General features: G+C 45.6%; 1 protein-coding gene across 2 annotated transcripts in view; it reads left to right on the top strand.

Annotated features, from left to right (window-relative positions):
- LOC144603557 (zinc finger protein 800-like) overlaps positions 1-15,839 on the top strand; it is a 99,200-nt gene extending 83,361 nt beyond the window's left edge. For both annotated transcript variants that reach the window (XM_078416934.1, XM_078416933.1), the window contains exons 6-7: positions 245-2,296; positions 9,498-15,839. In XM_078416934.1, coding sequence (XP_078273060.1) covers positions 245-2,296; positions 9,498-9,511 — 2,066 coding nt within the window. In that variant the 3' untranslated portion in view covers positions 9,512-15,839. The remainder of the gene's footprint in view (positions 1-244; positions 2,297-9,497) is intronic.
- The last annotated feature ends 2,843 nt before the right edge of the window (positions 15,840-18,682 follow it).

Genomic DNA, 18,682 nt, shown 5'->3' with positions numbered 1-18,682 from the left:
AACAGAAAGAAAGAAGTTTTGGTGGGCCGAAAAGGCCTGTTTCCGGCTGTATATATATGATATGATATGATTGATTTTCAATAGGTGTTGAAACAAACACTGAATAGTTTGAATAATTTACACTGTTGCAATAAAATAACTATCCTGCGGTGACTTTGAAATTATATTGATAGAATCCAGCTTTTGAATTTAGAATGGATGATATTAAATTGCTGCATCTTAATCGTTACTCTCCCCTCTTCAGATTTTCCAGATTCGAGTAACAAGCAGAACCAGGCCATACGGGAGCTTTTGGAAGCAATCTATCCTCGGGCAGATAACCAAGAATTTATCATTAACCTGGAGCCTATTGAATCGAATAAGAACGCCGTGTTCCAGCATGTGACCAGGGTCGATGATCCGGCCTTCCACGCCGAGCCCGACAGCGTGCAAACACCCAGCCCAGTGTTGGTGCTGGAGCCGGAAGTCGAGCAGGTGGTGCCAGTGGAAGAGCCCAGAGTCGTGAGTTCAATCCCCGCCGAGGCCGCCGTCAAGAAGAAGGGAGCGCCCCAGCCGGCGGAGGAGAGCGCGGAGCCGGCCGAAGCCAAGGCCAAGATGGCCGAAGCCTCCAGCCTCCCTCCCCACTTGATCTGCTGCCTCTGCGGGAAGTCCTTCAACTCCCGGCGCAGTGTCCGGCGGCACATCAGGAAGGTGCACAAGAAGAAGATGGAAGAGCTGAAGAAGTACATTGGTACCAAGAGCAGCCGTGGGGGCTGCCAGGCCCAGGCCCTCTCCTCCTCCTCCTCCTCCTCCTCCCCTGCAGGGGGCAGCAGCAGCAGTAGCTGCAGGGTCTGGGCTCGGGCCTTGGGTGCCACCACCAACGGCACCAACTGCCCCGTGTGCAACAAGTTCTTCGCCTCCAAGGCCAACGTGCGCCGGCACTTTGACGAGGTGCACAGGGGCCTGCGGAGGGACTGCATCACCCCCGAGGTGGCCACCAAGCCAGGGCAGCCCCTGAGCCTGGCAGAGTCGCCGCCGGAGCAGCCGGCAGCCCCGGTAGCCCCGGCAGCCCCGGCCCCTCGCAAACGCAAGTCCCCCTCCTCCACCACCACCACCAGCGCCACCACCGCTGCCTCCACCACTACCGCCACTGCCACCACCGCTGCCGCCACCACCACGACCGCTGCCTCCACCACCACCACTACCGCCACCGCCACCACCACCACCACCGCCGCCACCACCGCCACCCCCACCGCCACCACCACACCCTCCTCCCATCCCCAGTACAGCCTGGCCGCCTGCAAGTGCCTGCTGTGCAAGAGGACCTACAGCTCGCAGGTCATGCTAAGACGCCACATGGTGGCCTTGCACAGGATCAGCCTGGCCGAGTGCCCGTCAGAGGCGGCCGCTTTGCCCACCGCGCCCTCGGCCGGGGGAGGAGGGGACGGGAAGGCGACGGCGGGGACGGAGGCGGTCGCCGCGGCCACGGTGGGAGCCGAGTCCCCCGGCGGGGCAGAGACGACCCCCTCTCCCCCCGCCAAGCCGAGCGCACCACAGGGCTACCCCAAGACCAGCGGCCAGGCGGCCGAGAGGAGCAGCGGCCCGCTGGCCAAGCACAAGGCGGTGAAGCAGGAGAACGTCAGCCCCCGGCCCGCCAGCCCAGCCGCTGCCGCGCCCCCGCCCGCTGCCGCCGGCCACAGCAAAGCCAAGAAGCCCAAGCTCTCCATGGGCTTCGACTTCAAGCAGCTCTACTGCAAGCTGTGCAAGCGGCAGTTCACCTCCAAGCAGAACCTGACCAAGCACATCAAGATGCACACGGACGGCAACAACATCTACGTCAAGTTCTACAAGTGCCCGCTGTGCGACTACGAGACCCGCCGCAAGAGGGACGTGGTGCGGCACGTCACGGTGGTGCACAAGAAGTCCACCCGCTACCTGGGCAAAATCATCGCCAACCTGGAGAGCCGGGCGGTCAAGAAGCCCATCGAGTTTGTCCTGAACCGAGCGCCCAAGAGAGGTCCCCACAGGGACGAGGGCAGGGCGGTTACCAGCGTCAAGGCCGAGGGTGGCTCCACCTCCAACTCCACCTCGCCGCTCTCGTCCCCGCTCGCTGGCAGGAGGTCCGAGAGCCTGGTGGAGCTGGGCACGGAGGTGAAATTCACCAAGCATTTCTCCCTTCACAAGTGCACTCACTGCGGCAAGGCCTTCGCCAAAAAGACCTACCTGGAGCACCACAAGAAGACGCACAGAAGCACCGCCCTGGCGTTGGAAAATAAACACATTGGCCGCAGCACCCGATCCAAAGCCCTCTTGGCAGGTACGGAGGAACGTGTGTCATTCAGTTTAACATCGCCTTATATTACCATCGTTACTGTTTCCCATATCTTTCATTCATTGTTCTTTATCTCTCTACATCATCGTCTATAAACCATCGTTACTTTTTCCCCATATCTTTCATTCATTGTTCTTTATCTCTCTACGTCATCGTCTATAAACCATCGTTACTTTTTCCCCATATCTTTCATTCATTGTTCTTTATCTCCCTGCATCATTGTGCATATCCCTCGTTTCCCTCATCCCCCTAACCAGTCTGAAGAAGTGTCTCGACCCGAAACGTTCCTTCCTACACCTGTCATTTAGTTTCGTTTCGTTTTAGAGATACAGCGTGGAAGGAGGCCCTTCCGCACCAAATCCGCACCGACCAGATGTCCCCGCACACTAACACTATCCTACACACTCCAGGGGCAACTTACACTAATGCCAAGCCAATTAGTCAACAAACCTGTACACCTTTGGAGTGTGGGAGGAAATCGAAGATCTCGGAGAAAACCCACGAGGTCCCGGGGAGAACGTACAAACGTAGTTTGGTTCAGAGATTCAGTGGAAACAGGAATGCGGACTTCCTGGTTAATCCAAGGCTTCTGGTTAGGGAGCACTTGGATGGTCTTGCAAGGAACACACTCCTCCACTCTGTTCCTTATGTAGTTAGTAACAACAGTCGCATATTCATTCAGGTCCATTGCCAAGCCCTTGAAAACTGCCTGTCTCCGAAGTCACTCTTTGCTTTTGACCTTAGAACAACGGCGCGGAAACAGGCCCTTCGGCCCTCCAAGTCCGCGTCAACAAGGGATCACCTTATGCACTATTGCATTATCTTACACACTAGGATGTTTAATTTTACAGAAGCCAATTAACCTACAAACTCTGTACGTCTTTGGAGGGTAGGAGGAAACCGGAGATCCCGGAGAAAACCCACACAGGTCACGGGAGAAAGGTACAAACTCCGTACAGATAAGTATCCGTAGTCAAGATGGAACCAGGGTCTCTGGTGCTGCAAGGCAGCAACTCTACCTCAGTGTACCGTGTCACCCGAAGAATCAAGAACTGAGATTGTTTCACGACCTTACCCTTCACTTAGTTTGTGTGTTAACATTTAAGAGTAAGAGAGGCCTCTAAACCTTGAAGTAGAAACGAGGAACAGCAGATGCTGGTTCACTAAAAAAGACCACAAAATGCAGGAGGATCTCAGGCAGTATTAGGGCAGCACAGTGAAGTAGCGGTAGAGTTGCTGCCTGACAGAGCCAGACACCGGAGTTTGATCCTGACTACAGTTGCTGTCTGTACGGACTAAGTACGTTCTTCCCGTGACCACGTGGGTTTACTCAAGGTGCTCCAGTTTCGTCCCACATTCCAAAGATGTACAGGTTTGTAGGTTAATTGGCTTCGGTAGGTTGTAAAATTGTCCCTCGTGTACAGGATAGTGTTAGTGTATAGGGTGATCGCTGGTCGGTGCGGACTCGGTGGGCTGAAGGGCCTGTTTCCGTGCTGTGTCCCCAAAGTCTAAAACATCCCTGGAGAACAAGGAGGATGGGTGATGTTTCAGGTCGTTACCCTTCTGAAGAGGAGTCCTGACCCGAAACATCACCCATCCATGTTCCCCAGAGATACTGCCTGACCTGCTGTGTTACCCCAGCACTTTGTGTCCTTTATTGATATTTTAAACCGTTCTCTATATCCAAATGGACAACAATCTGTAAGATAGGGTATAGTCTTGGAGCTGCTAAGTTATTTGAATAGGAACCAGAATTCTTACATATTAATTACAATCCCACTACAGTACCCAAGGGATTTAAATTTAAGTAATTAAATAAAGATGGATTTACAACTAGCTTCTGTAATAGTAACCATGAAATTATAGGATTGGTGTAAAAATCCATTTGGTTCCCTAATGTCCTTCAATGGAGGACATATATCCTCCTCTGTGACTCCAGGCCCATTTTAACTCTTAATGGCTCCTCATAGAGTCATACAGTGTGGCCCTTCGGCCCAATTTGCCCGTGCCGACCAACATGCGCCATCCACACCAGTCCCACCTGCCCATGCTTGGCACATAACCCTCTAAACTTATCCTATCCATGTACCTGTCCAATTGTCTCTTAGATGTTATGATAACTACCTTAACTACCTCCTCCGGTAGCTCGTTCCTTACACCCACCACCCTTTCTGTAGAAAAGTTAATCCTCGGGTTCCTATTAAGTCTTTTCCGCTCTCACCTTAAACCAATGTCCTCTGGTTCTCGATTCCCTTACTCTGGACAAAAGACCGTGCATTTACCCGATCTATTCCTCTCATGATTTTGTACCCTTCCATAAGTTCAGTCCTCATCCTCCTGCACTTCGGGGAATAAAGCCCAGGCCTTCTAAACCTTTCCCTATAGCTCAGGCCCTCAAGTCCTGGCAACATTCTCATAAATCTTCTCTGCACCTTTCCCAGTTTGACAAACATCTTTCCTCTAACATGGTGACCAAAACTGAACACAACACTCTAAATGCGACCCTCAACAATGCCTTATTCAACTGTAAATTGACCTCCCAACTTCTATACTCAATCCTCTGGCAGACGAAGACAAATGTGTCGAAAGCCTTTTTGACCACTCCATCTATCTATCTCGCCATCTTCAAGGAAGGGATAATTAGGAATGACGAATTAATAGCAACTGTAGGTATGTTCACAGCCTGTAGGTGCATTTTTTTTAATAGAAAAATTTAATGTTAAAACTGCAGATTAACATTGGTACTTGGTGAGTTATGAGGACCCAGATTGTATTGTCTGAAGGGATGTGAGAAACAAATACAGTCTTTATTTGGCAAATAACTGTAGCTAACTTTAGATAAACAACTTTAAGCGGCACGGTGGCGCAGTGGCAGAGTTGCTGCCTTCCTGCGCTTGCACCACCAGAGACCCGGGTTCGATCCCGACTACGGGTGCCATCTGTACGGAGTTTGTACGTTCTCCCCTTGACCCCGTGGGTTTTCTCCGAGATCTTCGGCGTCGTCCCACACTCCAAAGACGTACAGGCTTGTACGTTCATTGGCTTGGGTTTGTATACTTGGTATAAGTGTAAATTGTCCCTAGTGTGTGTAGGCTTGTGTTAAATGTGCGGGGATCGCTAGTCGGTGTGGACTCGGTGGGCCGAAGGGCCTGTATCCCTAAACTAACCTAAACTATATATTTGAAGAGGAGAAAATTGCAACACAAAAGGGAAAGAGCAAAGTAGTGAAACTAATTGGATAGCTTTACTAGAGAGCTGTAATGGTCTGGACGATTTCCATCATTGCTTTGATTTGATGTAAGATGGGCCGTGGTGTGGATGAGATTTAATTTGCCAGTTCAAGGGATTTGGTTTGGCTCCTGTATTTTGGCAGATAGCCACATTCGATTAAAAAGCAAGAGTCTGAGAACATATAATTACTCTTCTGATCTGAAGCTGATTTAGTTATAATGGGAGTTTATCTTATACTTCTGCCACCAGGGAAAGTTCAGTTCATCAACGTAAATATAATCAGCGGTTGAGTTGCTGTTTTACAGCATCCGAGACCCAGGTTTGATCCTAACTACGGGTGCTGTTTGTACATTTCCCCCGTAACCTACGTGGGTTTTCTCCCTCATTCCAAAGACTTTGTCGGTTATTTGGGTTCTGCAAATTGCCCCCAGTGTACTAGTATATGGGTGATCGTTGGTCAGCGTGGACTTGATGGGCCAAAGGGCCTGTTTCCATGCTGTATCTCTAAAAACTGAAAAAAGCGAAATGTAAGAACGATACTGGAGGGATAAAATGATTCAACACATGGTATTCTTGAGGAGTCAGGAATGGAACTTCAGGGTCTTTTCTTTGGTCATCAGGTTATTTTTTTCTTCTAGATTTAGCCAACCCTGTGCATGAACTCTGAGCCATTTCATCGAGTCAGAGACGCCCACAGTATGGAAACAGGCCATTCAGCCCACCACATCCAGCCTTGGCACCATCTGCATTAATCCCATCTCCCTGCACCGAATCTCGCCTGAATCCTTCTTAACCCGAGGCAATTACAGTACACATCTGGAGATTTCTTTAGTTTGGTTTCATTTTAAATATTAAATATTTAAATATTACAATTGCTGTGAAATTTCAAACCTGGATCTTATCGAAACATATAAGATTCAAATATGGATCTTATCGAAACATATATAAGATTATTAAGGGGTTGGACACGTTAGTGGCAGGAAACATGTTCCCAATGTTGGGGGAGTCCAGAACCAGGGGCCACAGTTTAAGAATAAGGGGTAGGCCATTTAGAACGTAGATGAGGACAACCGTTTTCAGTCAGAGAGTTGTAAATCTGTGGAATTCACTGCCTCAGATGGCAGTGGAGGCCAATTCTCTGAATGCATTCAAGAGAGAGCTAGATAGAGCTCTTAAGGATAGCAGAGTCAGGGGGTATGGGTAGAAGGCAGGAACGGGGTACTGCTAAGCCATGATCACATTGAATGGTGGTGCTGGCACGAAGGGCCGAATGGCCTACTCCTTCATCTATTGTCTATTGATGCAAGAATTAAAAAAAATAAAAAAAAATTGAACTACAGGGAGAGGTTAATCCTAGAAGCGCAGGAGGAAGATGGGTGATCTTATAAAGGGGTGGTGTACAAAATCATGAGAGGAATAGATTGGGTAAACGCACAGCGGCTCTTGTCCAGAGTAGGGAATCAAGAACCAGAGGACATCGGTTTGAGGTGAGGGGGGAAAAATTTAATAGGAGCCTGAGGAGAAACTTTTTTACACAAATTGTGGTGTGTGTATGGAACGAGCTACCTGAGGAGGTAATTGAGGCAGGGACTATCCCAACGTTTAAGAAACATTTAGACAGGTACATGGATAGAATAGAACTGAGGGATATGTGCCAAATGCAGGCAGGTGGGACTAGTGTAGATGGAACATGTTGGTCGGTGTCGGCAAATTGGGCCGAGGGGCCTGTTTCCACGCTGTATGCATATGGCTCTATGACTAATAAGTTTCTGTTGTTGCCCAGACATAGAGTGATACAGTGTGGAGACAGGCCCTTCAGCCCACTTGGCCAATTGATCAAGATAGACAATAGACAATTGGTGCAGGAGGAGGCCATTCGGCCCTTCGAGCCAGCACCGCCATTCAATGTGGTCATGGCTGATCATTCACAATCAGTACCCCGTTCCTGCCTTCTCCCCATACCCCCTGACTCCGCTATCTTTAAGAGCTCTATCTAGCTCTCTTGAAAGCATCCAGAGAATTGGCCTCCACTGCCTTCTGAGGCAGAGAATTTCACAGATTTACAACTCTCTGACTGAAAAGGTTTTTCCTCATCTCTGTTCCAAATGGCCTACCCCTTATTCTTAAACTGTGGCCCCTGGTTCTGTTCCTGCTGCAGCTTTTCACAACCCTTTTCACTATCTGCAAAACCACCCACTTTTGTATCATCTGCCAACTTGCTAGTCTTGCCCTGTACGTTCTCATCCAAATCTTGAGATAGATGACAAACAGTAACGGGCCCAGCACCGAGCCCCGAGGCACACCATGAGTCACAGGCCTCCAGTCCGAGAAGCAACCTTCTGCCATCCATGAAGCCAATTTTCTATCCTTTCAGCTATCTCTCCTTGGATCCCATGCGATCTAACCATCCAGGCCCCAGTCTTTAGGTGTAGGTTTTGCAGCTGATCAGGTCAGACATGTGGGGGGAATAGCAACTTCTTTCTCTTCAACAAAAAAAGCCAGTGATTTTTTTCTAGAAAAATATGCTTCAAGTGCAAATTCATACACATATAAATAATTTTGAGGCACTGAAATACAACACACAGGAAGGGTTTAGTGAGGTAGATTTCAACAAAGGTACAGAGTGCATATGCACATATATTTAATGGATTTTTTTTTTTGAAGTTGAGAGGTGTACCAGACTTCAGGGCTAGGGTGCCAGGAAGCAACTTCTATATCCAGCAACTCAGAGAGTCAACTTAAAGGGGATATCACTCGTATCTTACGCAAGATAAAAAGGCTGTAAAACAGCCCTACAGAAAATTAATATTTCAACTTTAAATACAGCCAGCATGATGGAATAGTAAAGAATTTTTTTTTAATGCAACATTTGAACAGGTTGCTACAGTGGGTGGGCCATTTCTTGTTTCGTGGGTGCCTAAAATATTGTTCATAGGTTCTTGGAGCATAATTAGGCCTTTTGGCCCATCAAGCCCACTCTGCCATTCAATCATGGCTGATCTATCTTTCCCTCTCAACCCCATTCTCTTGTGTTTTCCCCATAATCCCTGACACTCATATGAATCTATCAATCTCCGCCGTAAAAATATACATTGACTTGGCCTCCGCAGCCTTCTGTGGCAATGAATCCCACAGATTCGCCACCCTCTGACTACAGAAATTCCTCCTCATATCCTTTCTAATGGGCACGTCAATTTTATTCTGAGGCCGTGCCCATGGTTCTAGACTCTCCCACTAGTGGAAACATCCTTTCCACATCCACTCTATTCAGGCCTTTCACTATTCGGTAAATTTCGATGAAGTTCCCCCCTCATCCTTCTAAACTCCAGTGAGTTTAGGCCCAGTGTCTGTATTTGCATATAGAATCAAATCAGTATCACATCAAAGGTTAAAAATAAAATGACACCGTGGGTTATATTGCAACAGACCTCCCAACTTGAGTTATGATGAGTGTCGTCAAACATTCATCATGTGTTAACCCAATCTTTCCTGAGATCACTCTCATAAACCTCCTTTGGACCCTCTCCAATGCCAGCACATCCTCAGAGATGGGGCCCAAAACTGTTCGCAATTCTCCAAATGGCCACAGAAGGCTGTAGAGACCAAGTCAGTGGATATTTTTAAGACAGTGATAGATAGATTCTTGATTAGTACGGGTGTCAGGGGTTATGGGGAGAAGGCAGGAGAATGGGGTTAAGAGGGAGAGATAGATCAGCCACGATTGAATGACGGAGTAGACCTGATGGGCCGAATGGTCTAATTTTGTTCCTTTCACTTAAGAACTTATGAAATGCAGTCTGACCAGTGCCTTATAAAGCCTCAGCATTACATCCCTGTTTTTATATTCTCGGCATGAATGCTTCAAGGATTAATAAAAGGGAATGTCAAGTAATATCTGCTGCTTAATTTTTCGACAGACATCACATTATGCTTTGTGACTTCCCTTTCTCTGCAGATGGTTCCAGATGATGTGCCAACGATTTAACTGTGTAGAATCCCTGCGGTTTGAAGATCCAATTTGTTGCCCAGGCCGCATGTGAGAGGAAGCCAAACTATCGTGCACCTGAAGCTCGGAGCAACTCTGCGCAAAACGAGATGATAACGGCATTTACATTTCCAGGGCTCTTTTTATTTTTACAAGTGGTACAAGATGCCATGCAATGTGCAGCCAAGCTAAAGGAAATATGTAGTACCGTGCTGGCCTCGAATACCAAATATCTTTCCGCACCATGAGCAGAAACGTTATGTTCACTCCAGTATGTGAATCATATTTGCAAGTCTACAGAAACCATGCGGAAATTACTTAAATGTTATTAAAACTCACAATGCCATATTAGTCCACTCCCAGAATGTTGTGTGTTACATACTGTAGGAACTGCTGGTGAATCATACAAAGTCCGATGAATGCTACTTTGATTGGGAAGGAACATCCCAATGTCAGGCAGTCCGTACTGTATTCTGCACACATACTGTTTTCAAGCCATCATGCCCCATTCAAGAGTGCAAATGGTTACTGCTGCTCCATCTTGCAGCCAGTTAGAGGACGGAGTGGCCACGGAAAATCATTTTCTTTTCTCTTTTATATCACTTTTGCATGCGAGAGTCACATCTAAAACTTTTGCAAATTGATAAAGGGATACCGAGATGCACAACTGCTCCATGTTTATAGCAGATACTAGAAACTAAAATAATGACACCTTGAAAAGTTGGGTCATATGCAATGTACAATGTTTGTTTTGCAACCTTGATATCTCGATGGTCATTTGCACCAAAGGAAATGAAACGAGAGATTCTTTTAAACACCCCCGAACCCTTCTGCCTGCGTTTTAAGCTGAGAATTCAGTTTAGGTAACCAAACGAATTGCATTTAAATGTTCAGTATGCTCAGCTGAAGTGAAATTCAACTTGGGTAGATCCTCATAAACTGAAAATGGATGTGAATTTGTGAAAGGAATTAAGCCCAGACTTGTCAAACACGATATGCTACGTTTGAGCATATGAAATCTTGTCAACTTTTTACTGCTGCAAATCGTTTGCAATCAGCAAAATGGCCAATTAATTGTTTTCCTTACAAGCTGCCTAATTGTACGATTATTGGTTCCAATGATGCTGACTACAATGACCAAGAAAGCCATGGCTTGCCTGTGTTAAGCCTTGTAATATAGTAATTGACACTTTTTTTGGCAAGACATAGCAAATGGTTTCTCCTGAATTCAGTCCATTTGTTTTATGGCATTTGTTTTGTGTTTAGGATGATCAGTTTGACTGATGAGAACAGAGGCTTTTGTTGTCAGCAATTCTTACCATGCAAGTTGACAAGACAGCTGCCTTGATTCTGTGAATCAACGGAGATCTGCTAAAGTATTACATCCAGCAAACTTTGCAGAGCGTGACGGAAGCTTGTATAAATATCTTTAAGTTTTAGTTCTTGAGTTTATTAATCGCTGCAAAAACTACTGTTTTTTTTTGCTGCTCTTGGCTTCAGTCAGATATTTGCCATAAATGGGTTGAAACATCCCTGGGAGTCTGCTTACAAGCCAGCTACACCCGTGTGCTGTGAAACAGTTTTCCCTTACCATAGAGGTAGCTGCACAGAGTGGCTTGCTTGTGAAGTCAGTCAAATTAATTTTGAGAGCTCGGGCAGAGACGAAATCTGGTGTAAAGTTTCCAGGTGCTGCTTTCTTTAAAAAAAAACCCATTTAAGAACTATTATCAGAACTACTATCAAGTATTTGTGTTCCACAGATTCAGTCATAGAGAGCCAACATTAGATTAAAAAACAAGGTGATTTACACAAAGTGCTGGAGTAACTCAGCGGGTCAGGCAGCGACTCTGGAGTACAAGGATCGGTGACGTTTCGGGTCGGGACCCTTCTTCAGACTTGCATCTGACTTGACTTAACCCAAAACATCACACATCCATATTCTGCAGAGATTCTGCCTGACCTGCCGAGTTACTCCAGCACTTTATAGACAATAGACAATAGGTGTAGGAGTAGGCCATTCGGCCCTTCGAGCCAGCACAACCATTCAATGTGATCATGGCTGATCATTCTCAATCAGTACCCCGCTCCTGCCTTCTCCCCATACCCCCTGACACCGCTATCCTTAAGAGCTCTATCTATCTCTCTCTTGAATGCATTCAGAGAATTGGCCTCCACTGCCTTCTGAGGCAGAGAATTCCACAGATTTACAACTCTGAGTGAAAAGGTTTTTCCTCATCTCCGTTCTAAATGGCCTACCCCTTATTCTTAAACTGTGGCCCCTGGTTCTGGACTCCCCCAACATTGGGAACATGTTTCCTGCCTCTAACGTTTCCAACCCCTTAATAATCTTATATGTTTCGATAAGATCTCCTCTCATCCTTCTTTGTATCCTTCAGAGCCATATGTTAATTTGGACCAGACTATGTTGAGATCAATTGCTAATCTTGACCACGGAAATTTGCCCTATATTAAAAAAAATGACGTGGGAGTTTATGTATTGATTGAATTAGAAACTATAATGTTCAACGTATTAAAGGTACAGCGTCAATGTCCATATGGAACATAGGACCAGGCCATAAAAGTGGGCAGTATGTTCCTTAGACCAAATATATGCATCTGTAAATTGAGCAGGTGAATTTTATGTTGACTTGTTTGTTGTCTGTGATTATTTCTTTCTGATTCAAGTATATTTTGCAAAGACTGCTAATGCTGTATTATATTTTCCCTGTCAATATTGAGGACAAGGTTTTGACAATTTTGTATTAAGACTTAGAATTTATATTAAAAATGAGTTCAGTAATTGAATACTCATGATATGGTTACACTGGGTTGTGGTAATGCTGACACAGGTACTTTCTGAAGTGAAGCACAAAGGCATTTGCAGCACCTAAATAAGCATTGGATCTGATGGCAGAATACCCTGAACAGGGACATTAGCCAATCTGAAATTTAAACTATGTGCACTAATTCTGTTCTCAGCAAAATAAAGCAAATTGCATGTACCTGTGTTGTATGTTACCACAAGGAAAGTACTAACTTAATTCATGTCAAAGGATATTTGCTTAGAATGAAGGAATAAGTTTGTCCTTTGCAGTTAGAAGGCAGGAGAATGTCATCGATCTTTCCCGGGTTCCAAGTTCGTTTGACAAAGGGGCAGAATTAGGACATTCTGCCAATCGATCCATGGATGATCTATTTTTCCCTCTCAACCTTATTTTCCTACCTTCTCCCCATAACCTTTGACACCCGTACTAATCAATCACGCATTAATCTCCAGTTTAGTTTAGAGATACAGCGCGGAAACAGGCCGCTCGGCCCACCGAGTCAGTACCGACCAGCAATCCCCACGCACTAACGCTATCTTACACACACTTGGGGCAATTTACAATGATACCAAGCCAATTAACCTCCAAACCTGTACGTCTTTGGAGTGTGGGAGGAAACCCCTGCAGGTCACGGAGAGAACATACAAATTCTGTACAGACAGCCCCCGTAGTCAGGATTGATCCCGGGTCTCTGGCGCTGTAAGCCTTTGACCTCTCCTGCCGTCCATGGCAATGAGTTCCACAGATTCACCAACCACTGACTAAAGAAATTCCCCATCATCTCCATTCTAGACTGCTATGCAACGCAATATAAACTATTTTCCAATTCATTTTGGCAATCAATTGTCCACCTAATATTTTAAGCATCCCATCAAGAGACCATCTAATAATTGATATGCACACGTTGGCAAGATCGAATGAGTTCGTGAGGGAAGGGGAACTGCTACCCTGGCCAGGCCTGTATTTGACCACCAACTCTGCTGCGGGTTGAGTGATTGATTCTCCACTGCTCTCTGGAGTTGCTTAGCAAACCATGCAGTTATGGGGACATTTGCAGTGGACAATGCATGTTGGCCTTGGCAGCAATACCCAGAACCTGTGAATGAATCCTAAAAGTTACCTCATAAGTTCCATTAGCAGCATTAGGCCACTCGGCCCATCAAGTCTACTCCGCCATTCAATCATGGCCGGTATATCTTTCCCTGTCAATCCCATTCTCCTGCCTTCTCCCCATAACCCTTGACACCCGCACTAATCAAGAACCTCACCTTAAAAATATCCATTGACTTGGTCACAACAGCCTTCTGTGGTAATTACAGTGCCCTCCATAATGTTTGGGACAATGACCACCAGTTATCTCTGACATCATTTTGAAAACAATTAGATATGTTAAGAATATTATTTATAGATGATCTAAATTTCATTACTAAGACAATAATTGTAGCGCTCAACATTTTAACATGAATTCTTTATTTCTTTGGGATTATCTCTTTTGTTTTACTTTCACCTTTGCTGAGTTAGCCACTGTCAAATCTTCTTTTGGCTGATTAATAGAGGTGTGTGGCAGAGATACAGAGGGGATGTTACGATTGTGTCCTGTTTAGTGCTCAATTACTCAATCCCAGTATTGAGGCCTAATATTATTGAGAAAGTACAGTACTTTGCATTATGGAGCGGAAAAGGTAATGCACGGTCCCTTTTGAAACTGTGAACACTGGGTTGAGGATAAGAGCAGTTGTGTGTGAGTTCAACGCACTCTGAGCTTGTTGCAATTTCATGTCAGCACGCTGTGGTGCAGCTGGTAGAGCTGCTGCCTCGCAGCGCTAGAGACCCGGGTTCGATCCTGACCTCGGGATGCTGCCTGTGTGGAGTTGGCATGTTCTTCCTGTGACCGTGTTGGTTTCCTCCAGGTGCTCCAGTTTCCTCCCACATCCAAAAGATGTGCGATTTTGTACGTTAATTGGTCTTTGCAAAAATCGCCCCTGGTATGTAGAAAGGAGTGGATGAGAAAGTGGAATAACTAAGAACCAGTGTGAATGGGTGATCAATGGCCGCCATGGACTCGGTGGGCCGAGTGGCCTGTTTCTATGTTGTATTTCTAAACAACAACATGTGAATAATGGTAAGAATGAGAAGATCTTCTTGTGAAGATCAATGTGGGAAATGTGAACCGAAATTATAACAAAAGAAAAATCAAAGAACGAAGAGTACTGGAAATGTTCAATATTTCTATGTTCCTCCTTCCAAAAGTTAGGAAAAAGTGATTAATTTACGTAAACTTTATTCTGTCCAAAGAACCACAGATTCAATACATCCCTTTCTGTGGCGCCCCACTGTTCCAAACTGAGACCATTCCTGCTGCTGTTTCAATAAAACTTACACGGCCAATACATATGAGTAATCCTGCTATTGTAAGCTAGTATCTAGAGTGCCAAAGTATAACTCGTACATGTATGTGAATAAAAGGTACCACTTAATGAAGTAATTAGTAATTTAAACTTTAACTTTTGCTTTAACCTTTTCCAGGGTAGAGAATCGTTGTCATGTCTACTTCAAGACACAATTGACACCATTTTATTCAAGAGCTTGTGTTAAATGTGTTGGGAGATAAAGCAAACAGTTGCAACAAGATGGAGCTGTCAATGAATGCAGTTGTTTGTGTTCTTGGAACAGCTACCCTCTGCTCATGGTCATCAATTCTCAGCACTGTTCTTTAGAAGGATACTTCCTCGGGGTTTTTCCCCTCAACTCCACAGAAAAGGAGAAACAGCAGAATCGATGATTTGGGTCTCGACCCGAAACGTTGGCCATTCCTTCTCTTCAGAGATGCTGAGTTACTCCAGCTTTTTTGTGTCTGACAGCAGAATCGAATCGGGTTGATGGGGAGGTGAGGGAGTAACATAGTTTAAAAAAAACCATGGGAGTAAGAAAATCATTTTGCAGAAGTATTCAATTGTTGACTGAAGTGAGACATTTAATCTCATTGTGTGCACTTTTCGATGTATTTCTTTCCTTTAGAAAATTCTAAACCATTCTTCCGTGCAAGTTGATATGTGTATATACAGAAGGAAAATGTCTTTGTTGTTCTGGATGCTACTTACTGCTTTAGGTAAACTGAATGTAGACACGACTTTTGTTTCCGGAGTGAAATGTAGGAGCAAAGATAACATTAAGACGACAAAATAAACTGTGTGGCTGCAGTAATTAGAATAGTCATGTATCGGTTCAATCAGAAAGATCAATTAACATCGCTGATTTTATCCATGAACAATCATATTCTACATTAACATAATTTAACTGTTCACTCTGAAAGTTCAGAAGAAGAAAATTGCCGAAAGATTCTCTGGATAACAGTGAATAGCAATGGAGTATTGGACTGGTAACCACATTATAACAATAAATAAAATCATTCAAACTGGAATTTAATGGAATGTGCATGTTTGTTGTAAAATCAGCTACGATTTCTAGTACGATTTCAGATTTTCTAAAAGGCTTGGGATTTTAAAGTCTAAACTGGAAATGTTTACATTAAAAAGCATTTATAAAGTCGACATTCACTTGCAATATATTGAATTTTCATGTTTATTCTCAGTGGTTGAGAAAGAAATCGTGCCATAAGGCACTGGTTATCAAAGCCTGCATTCTTAGATTACTGCGTGTCTCCCAGTGGACACAGAGTCTTTAGTTTAATTTAGTTTATTGTCACGTGTACCGAGGTACAGTGAAAAGCTTTTGTTGCGTGCTAACCAGCCAGCGGAAAGGCAATTCATGATTACAATCGAGCCATCCACAGTGTACAGATACATGATAAGCGAATAACATTTAGTGCAAGGCAAAGCCAATAAAGTCCAATCAAAGATAGGACTGCTCTCTGGTTGTGGTAGCATGGCTCAGTTGCCTGATAACATAGAGTCATACAGTGTGGAAGCAGCCCCTTCGGCCTGACTTGCCCACAGTGGCCGACATGTTCCATCTACACTGGTCCCACCTGCCTGCGTTTGGCCCACACCCCTCTAAACCTGTCCCATCCATAATTACATAACTTGGATCGAACATATTTTTGTCAGACAATGATCGTCCCAGCCCTACATGCAAATCCTTAAGCACTCAGTAGAAGGATAGATTGTGGAGGTGGTTGAGTCAGTGAAAACTTTGTCCTGCCCTCACCTTAGCTTTCCCCCCCACCAACCCTCTCACCCGCCCCCGATCACAATCAGTCGAGGAAGGGTCCTGACCTGAAATATCACCGATCCATGTTCTCCAGAGATGCTGCCTGACCCACTGAGTTACTCTAGCCCTTTGTGTTTTTTTTAGTGAACCAGCATCTGCAGTTCCTTGTAACTCATACGTTGGCAGGTGCGGCCACTCAGCAGAGCCCAAGGTCAAGATATGTGATTAAATACGACTCTATCCTCCGTGCTTGTGTGCCATGTTACTGCAGGTCCCATGTGGAGAGGATGACGTCTAACAATCATAAAAGGACTGGACAAGCTAGATGCAGGAAAAATGTTCGCAATGTTGGGAGAGTCCAGAACCAGGGGACACAGTCTAAGAATAAAGGGGAGGCCATTTAAAACTGAGGTGAGAAGAAACTTTTTCACCCAGAGAGTTGTGAATTTGTGGAATTCTCTGCCACAGAAGGCAGTGGAAGCCAGTTCACTGGATGAATTTAAACGAGAGTTAGAGCTTTAGGGGCTAGTGGAATCAAAGGATATGGGGAGAAGGCAGACACGGGTTACTGATTGTAGATGATCAGCCATGATCACAATGAATGGCGGTGTTGGCTCGAAGGGCCAAATGGTCTCCTGCACCTATTTTCTATGTTTCTAACTGTATAACAATGGCAGCTTGGATCTGAGAATCATTCTTTGCCTTAAAGGGCAGTACAGTGACACAGCGGTAAAATTGCTGCCTTACAGCGTCAGGGACCTGTAAGTCAATCCTGACTACGGATGTTGTCTGTACAGAGTTTGCACGTTCTGCCCGGGACCGCGTGTGTTTTCTCCGGGTGCTCCGGTTTCCTCTCACATTCCAAAAACTTAAAATTCCAGGTTTATAGGTTAATTGGCTTCGGTAAGTTGTAAAACTATCTCTCGTGTGCAGGATAGTGCTAGTGTGTGGGGTGATCGCTGGTCGATGCAGACTCGGTGGGCCGAGGGGCCTGTTTCCATGCTCTCTCTAAATGAAGGTGTCTACAAGTATTTTCAATGCTTCATAAAACATGCTTCGATATTGGACATACCCGAGCTTCAGCTTGATTGCTTAACTCTCAGACCAAGTGGGGGTATGGTTGGGGCGGCACGGTGGCGCAGCGGTAGAGTTGCTGCCTTACATCGCTAGAGACTGGTTCGATCCTGACTATGGATGCTGTCTGTACAGAGTTTGTATGCTCTCCCCGTGACCTGCGTGGGTTTCTCCGGGATCTCTGGTTTCCTCCCACACTCCAAAGACGTATAGATTGTAAATTGTCCTTAGTGTGTGTAAGTGTAGGGGTGATTGCTAGGCGACACAGGCTCAGTGGGACAAAGGGCCTGTTTCCGTGCAGTATCTCTAAACTGAACTAAAGTAAAATCTAAACTAAAGTGATGATCATGATGCAGATTGTCGGAAAGAATACTGTAAATCCCTCTTTAATCATGACTTGTACTTACAGCCGCATCATGTAGCTGTAACTCATTCCCTTTGATGTAAGCTCATTTGAAGGAGGATCAAGTCTTGTTTCTGCTGCAGCTCTCTCGTCTGCCGTGAGGGATATCCAAAGCTTTGGCATATTGCCCGTGATTTTCCGAACATTCAAAAGACTGGTCAAAAATACACCGGGAATAGATCAATCTTCCTATGACTTGCTTTCGTTTGGTTTAGCGATACAGCATGGAAACAGGCCCTGCGGCCCACCAAATCTATGCAGACCATCGATCACCCCATTTAAGTGGTTCTCTGTTATCCCACTTTCGCATCTGCTCCCTGCAGCAGTGGCGATTTACAGAGGCAAATTACCTTGCAAACCTGCACGTCATTGGGACGTGGGAGGAAACCAGAGCACCTGGAGGAAACCCACATGGTCATGGGGAGAACGTGCAAACTCTACACAGGCGGCATCCGAGGTCAGGATCAAACCCGGGCCTCTGGCGCTGCGAGGCAGCAGCTTTACCAGCTGTGCCACTCACTGTGTCTTGGCCAAACCAATTGCCAGACCGGGCTTGATGTATCAAGATACGATGCTTTCTGTAGTTCATCTGTGACGGTTTGTATAGATCGTTGGAGGCATAAGGAATTTCCTTCGGGTTTTGAAGAAGTGGAGGGGTCGGTGTGGTGTGCTCTCTTGGGCAT

The sequence above is a fragment of the Rhinoraja longicauda genome, chromosome 20 (assembly GCF_053455715.1).
Source record: "Rhinoraja longicauda isolate Sanriku21f chromosome 20, sRhiLon1.1, whole genome shotgun sequence".
In the NCBI taxonomy this organism is placed as follows: Eukaryota; Metazoa; Chordata; class Chondrichthyes; order Rajiformes; family Arhynchobatidae; genus Rhinoraja; species Rhinoraja longicauda.
Note: the sequence above shows the minus strand (reverse complement) of the source record. Positions and strands in the feature narration are given on the sequence as shown.